At 36.8% G+C, this 6,117-nt stretch overlaps 1 protein-coding gene across 2 annotated transcripts; it reads left to right on the forward strand.

Annotated features, from left to right (window-relative positions):
* The first annotated feature begins 288 nt into the window (after window positions 1–288).
* LOC111389752 lies at window positions 289–5,547 on the forward strand. Of its 2 annotated transcripts, XM_023014712.1 has the most exons (9): window positions 289–601; window positions 3,093–3,126; window positions 3,263–3,460; window positions 4,104–4,193; window positions 4,376–4,441; window positions 4,539–4,630; window positions 4,799–4,846; window positions 4,934–5,041; window positions 5,242–5,547. In XM_023014712.1, the coding sequence occupies exons 1-9, from the start codon at window positions 306–308 to the stop codon at window positions 5,267–5,269; spliced, it is 960 nt and encodes a 319-aa protein (XP_022870480.1). In that variant the 5' UTR covers window positions 289–305; the 3' UTR covers window positions 5,270–5,547. The 2 variants fall into 2 exon arrangements, with proteins under 2 accessions (XP_022870480.1, XP_022870481.1); XM_023014713.1 differs by lacking the exon at window positions 4,376–4,441.
* Window positions 5,548–6,117: the final 570 nt, after the last annotated feature.

The raw sequence follows: 6,117 nt of genomic DNA on the forward strand, positions 1-6,117 counted from the left end.
TCATACGGACATGCCTCCTTGAAATCTCCAATCTGCCCCCTTTACGTCCTGGAATTTCCAGGCTGGAAATCATTATTGTAGAAATTCAAAAGTTAAAAATAAAAATAAAAAATGATTAAGACGTTTTAATCTCTCAAAGGGCGATGACTAAAATAAGACAAAAACTTGGTCAGGACAAAATTTCTATTTTTTGCTAAAAGTTACGCTAAAATGCAATTTATCCTTGAAAGCACATTTTTCGCACAACCAAAAAAAAAAAAAAAAAAAAAATTTGGATCATTTTTATCAATCTCGCAATCACAAAAATGGAGAGTTCTCAGGCAAATAACGTTCCGGGCTTGGATTACTGGCTCCAATGGCAAGTCCTTGTATGTGCTCTAATCTTCTTGCTCCCGGCAGCCGTTGCAGTCATCCTTTTCAGGAAGAGGACCAGCGCCGGCAGTAACCCGCTCAACTCCAATGATTTGTGGGTCCCATGCTGGAGAAACCTCAACCCAAAATGGCTTCTGTTCTACCGAGCAATCGCCTTTGTTTCCATGTCTTTTCTGCTCTATGAGGTTGTTGCTGCTTTCGGATTCTTCGTCTTCTTCTTCTACACCCAGTACGATATTTTCTTCCCTCATACGTACAGTCGAACGTCGTATTAGTTACTGGAACTGGATCGCATTTATGTCTTTTACTTTATTTAATCTGTAATATAAATACTTTAAGAATCTGGCGATAGAAGTGACATAATTCTAATCTGAGATCTAGATAGTAGATTCTTGGACTTAGATTGCACAGATAATTGATGAATTCCTAGTCAAGCCTTGTCAGCCTTAGGCGAGACAGGATTTCCTTCACTTAATAAAAGAACAGTACTTTAGCATGAACAGTTATTCCCTAGTGTCGGGGTATAGTTCTGCCAAAAGATTTTCCCCTTTGATGCAGTTAGTCTGCCAACAATTGTGTAAGAGGTTTACACTGAAGCTGGAAGACAACAAACATAAAAAACTCAAAACTTTTCTTAACTCTTATGAAGGAACTTTATTTCAATAAAACAAACTTGGATGAGAGAATTGCCCACATCAGAAGGCTTAGGCTTTGATACACAGTTTTTAGGTCGTCAATATTCTAAAAAGAGCGCCTAATGCCAAGTTGATCGCTTAATGCTTGCCTAGGGGCGCTTTATTAATCTTTCTTCCTTTTTTTTAAAAGCCTTTTATTTGACTCTAGTTTCAAGTTTTTCCTTTGTAAATTTTATAATTAATTAATTGTAAGAATTATAAGTAAATATTTTAGATGTTTGGTATGTACTATTTTAGTTATTAAATGGTTTTTAGAATTATTAAAAATTTAAAATAATATTAAAATTAAGAAAAGTTTGAAGCTTGGCCTCCGGCATATTTCAATGTAAAGTTTTATGTATGTGCAAGAGAAGTCGAAGGCCTTAGTCTGTGCCAGCCGATATTCAGATTGGAAATCATAAAAAATCTAGTAATTCGAATCATAATTAGAATCATAAGATAAGAGTTTTACCAACTCCAGCTCCTCCAAATAGTCTGATTTTTCCCCCACGGCGATAAGGGGCCCGCGTCAATCTTCTTTCACAATCGCACATCCATCTCCCTGCGTCAAACCTTAGATTGGCTGTAGATAGATGAACAAGCTAACTTTAATTTTCATATAGTCCTGTACTGTTGTGTATATAGATGTACTATAGAATATGGACGCCTAGCTAAGCTTTACGCTTTTTAGAACATTGTTTTAAATAGAGCCGTGAAGTGCTGTCTTTTACTAGGAAATTTCACCCTCTCCATCGAGGTCAATAAATATCTTCGTTGCACATGATGGGGGCATAACATGGATGTAATCGGTTAGTGTTATTAGACGTGAAGACTTCAAAGACTTGCCTCAGTTTAGAGTGCAATGCTCTTTATTGCTCAACGTCCACAAGTTGGCGACATTATCAGTCTATGGAGAATCAAAAAAGTATTCCAAGCGAGATCATCAATCCTTCAGGACCATGCTGGCCTTAACTTGGTTCGATAACAATTTGGTTTGGAAGGCTAATTCTAGAACAATTTTTTCCCTGTACTGGCACTTAGAACTCCCGCTTCCCATCATTGTTTACTAGGTTTACTATCAAGCAACTGAAGGCAACAAATGCCCAAGACATAGAGAAAGTACGGTAAACTCTCCCTTGATTAATTCTCAACGAACAAAGTTCCATTTTTGCTTGTGTTACACATTGTTGCCTCCATTTACATTGAGCTTTGCATTCATGCCTTATACTCAAATGTACCAAATCTAGTCTGCGTGTTGTGCAACTATCACTCACATGAGCAATCTGCAAATGCCTGTGGCACAATCATTCTCCGTTGTACTTGTGTATACACCAAAAATAAACCCACATTACCTTGCTTCCATTGTGGCCAACTTCTAGGCATTCAAGCTAAGCCTAGAGAGCAAGGTGGTGCTGTTTCAACCTAGTTGTATCAAACGGAAGTAAGGATTTGCTAACTAATAGAATCAAACTGAGATTATAATTGTAGTTGCATACATGAGTTTTCTATTTTTTGTTTCTTCTCTTTACAGGATCCACCATACCAAAAATCAGTAAATATGTACTATAAAAATTCTGTAAGAGCTCTAGCAAGACCAGGTGGGAGTAGTTTACTTTATTTGTAGAATTTCATTTGCTTTATTACAACGGGGCATATGTTGGAGTCCTTTTCCGCAGGGTTGGAGAAAATAAATTCAAGACCAGCCCAAATTTCTTACATTGAATTGATCCCCATTAAAACAAAATTCACTTGATTGATACCTAACATACGTGTACACTTACCAATTTTACATAAATTTTAAGATATTTCATGTAATGAAGAGATTCTACTTGTCGCCTGAACTAAATTCTTTGAGAAAATTTTCAATAACTTCTTGATCCCACTTACTAGATTTACTGGTTGTTTATCTCCCGTCTTATTGTGAAGGATTCCTATCATTTTTGGCCCTTTTTGTTATTACGATACTCCTATTACGTCGAATTATTTTGTTGTTTCCTGAATACCACTCACTTATAGCTTCTAATTGTGTGTACTACTGCTTTCCAGGTGGACTTTTGCATTGGTTTTGGTCTACTTTGCTGTATGTACAACATTGTATTTCCTCCCTTTCCAAGACTCGTGCTAGTACTCTTCATATCATGCGCTAAACAAGATTATATTCGGTTGACATTTTATTTAGGATATTGCTGCGTTTCAATGGTAATTTGTACATGCAGATTGGTACTGTTGTATCTGCCCGGGGATGTTGGATTTACTCGAGAAGACCTCTCTCTCAGAGTGGGGAAAGGGATAAATTTCTCAAAAAGGAGTCGGAAGATAGGAAACATACAATGACTTCAATTTCCGAAGAGAAACAGGCCAAGAATGAACAACACGCTGGATATTGGGAACACCTTATGCAGATGATTTATCAGGTTACGCTGTCTGACTTCCATCGAATGTGTTGAAGCTTTGTACTGAGTGGAAATAATATGCATTTGTCCTGCTTTATCTGTTTGGTTTGATTAATTGAAAGAAAATAATAGATGGATAAACTAATTTATAACCAATAAATTGGGGGAATTTAAAATGTATAATAAAAGAACTTGGTTTCTAGGAAGGCTATCTAAACCAGCTATTTGTTCTTCCACTTTGAGGTCCCCTCCATCGTTAGATTTTTGCACTTCAAATTTGAATATGATCAGCTTCAAGGAATTTGGAATGGATTAAAAGCGAAAAGAAATATGGTTAAGCATAGCATGTCCATTTGCATCTGATGACATGTTTAAGTACTTCATTGTACGGGTGTGGATATCATTTTCAGTAATGACTTGAATGAAGAGGGTACCTGAGACGAGGGGTCAACTTCATTTTTATTAGTTCAAGCAATGACTTCTATATGGATAAGTGGGTTATTATTGGTTCTTCTTAAAAATTTAGCTGTGAATGACATTAAAGCTGGGTTTCTGCTTTCTATACAAAGCTATAAACTCAACAAGATTCTAAATTTTTTGTTCGCTGTCGTAATGTTTTTGCTGTTAAAGCACTACCTGACACCAAAAATTTATTATTAAACAGACTTGTGGAGGTGCTGTTATGCTTACTGACATTGTCTTTTGGGGCCTTCTGCTCCCATTCATGACGGGTGAAAATTTTCAACTTACCCTGGTAAGTTATGGCCTTCTGATCTGGGCAAAAGTTGATTTCACCTGTTGCACAGTACTTAATTGCAAAGCCAGAATTCTTTTCTCGGATCCTCTATTAGGCGAAATATGCTATGATCTAAATTTGCTGATCACTAACAAATCTTTTCCTGCTTTTCTAACTTTTCACTTTTGTTAATATGATAGCTGATTGGATGCATGCATTCTGTAAATGCCCTTTTACTTATCCTTGATTCTGCTGTCAATAGCATGGTAAGAATAAAGACCGTCAATGCATGCTACTGTAGAAGTCATTTTATTCTGCTTGCTTTTTTCTTCGGCTAATCTAATGGATGAATTTACGTTTCAGCCATTTCCTTGGTTTGGGCTTGTCTATTTTGTGCTTTGGAGCATTGCTTATGTTGTTTTTCAGTGGGTTCTTCATGCATGTTGCTTCACATGGTACAGGAGACGAAACCTTTAATTAGTTCTATATATATGATATTAAAGGAACTTTACATTTTTACTTCAAACTGTCACCTCTACTTCACTATTTGCTTCTCATGTGATCGAGTTCTTGGTGGGAAGTTTTGTAGCTGATCATCATCTCCCTTCATAAACTGAATGCAGGTGGCCATATCCATTCCTTGAACTTTCTACTCCATGGGCACCACTATGGTAATTATTTTGCTTCTCATCTCCCAGTCTCCAATTACTTGTGCCTTAACTCTGCAAAACATCTATTTGGACATCATCTGTTCTCAGGTATCTAGCGTTGGCTTTGGTTCACATTCCATGCTATGGACTATATGTTCTGCTCGTGAAAGGAAAGCATGCAATACTCTCGAGAATGTTTCCCTGTTCATTTGTGAGGTTGAATTAGTTTATTCTATTTAAAACATATATTAGAGGTGGAATTCGTCCTTTTTTGACATGCAAAACATTCAATTATAAATGAACAGTATGGAAGGTCATTTACGTATTTTGAAATGAAGCATATGTATGTAAGACCAAAAATTGAGTGCAAAAAGATTTAAGGTAAGCTTTTCTAGCTAACCATTCTTTTATGGCAGGGCTCCGATGGAGAAGAAGCATGCTTAAGAGTTTGGCTATTTATAATTGCATTCAAGGTTTAGTTCCTCTAATCCGTGCTATTGTCCATCACTGACATATCCTTGGACAATACAAGTCAAATGTAATTGTATTGTCATTTCATGTCAGCCAGTGGTTATCCTTTATCTGCTCATTTTATGACTTGTAATAATACGTTATTTAGCTACCATGTTCACGTGCAATAAAGGTCAATAGGTGGGAAACCGACAACAACGTGAAATGAGATTCACTCATATTTCGGGCTATAAAGCCGAGGCCTTTTTGGATATTGGGTTTTAAGATGGTTTAGACTAATTATATCAGCATAGCCCGATAAATTCAAGGGCTTCGGTGCAAGAAGACAACTTCATTTTAGGCGTGGATGAACAAATCTCCATAGCTTTTAATTCATTTATATATAATAACGGATTAAAAGTGAAGATTATGTTTACGAGCAACCGAGTAGGGCAAAGGAGCAAAGAACTTCAATTCAACCCATATGAAAATTAAGATGAAAACTTTTTTTTTTTTTTTTGCCCTCGAGGGCATAGTTCAGTGATGCAAAGAACAGGAGTGAGATTATCTCACGCCTTGCTGACAATCGCAGTGTGAGGATTCGATTCTTGAGATATGAAATTTCACTCTTTGTAGGCACAGTATACAGGTAGCTTTTGTTCCCTGGCCTGTTGGGACACATCCAGCGATTTACCTCCTTCACAGCTAGGGACGGGACGGTGAAGGTTCTGAAGGTTGAAATTCAATTTTTTTTTTTAAAAAAAGAAAAGGGAAAAATGATTCCTTCCGCGGTCAAAGTCTCTCAGCCTTGGAAAAAGCCATTTTCACACCACAGTTTACAG

Source organism: Olea europaea, unplaced genomic scaffold (genome assembly GCF_002742605.1).
Source record: "Olea europaea var. sylvestris unplaced genomic scaffold, O_europaea_v1 scaffold618, whole genome shotgun sequence".
NCBI lineage: Eukaryota > Viridiplantae > Streptophyta > Magnoliopsida > Lamiales > Oleaceae > Olea > Olea europaea.

Coding starts and splice junctions, on each gene's coding strand:
- LOC111389752 (XM_023014712.1), top strand. CDS start 306: ATGGAGAGTTCTCAGGCAAATAACGTTCCGGGCTTGGATTACTGGCTC. Junction 3,461..4,103: donor TTATGCAGATGATTTATCAG/GTTACGCTGTCT, acceptor ATTATTAAACAG/ACTTGTGGAGGTGCTGTTAT. Junction 4,194..4,375: donor AAAATTTTCAACTTACCCTG/GTAAGTTATGGC, acceptor TTAATATGATAG/CTGATTGGATGCATGCATTC.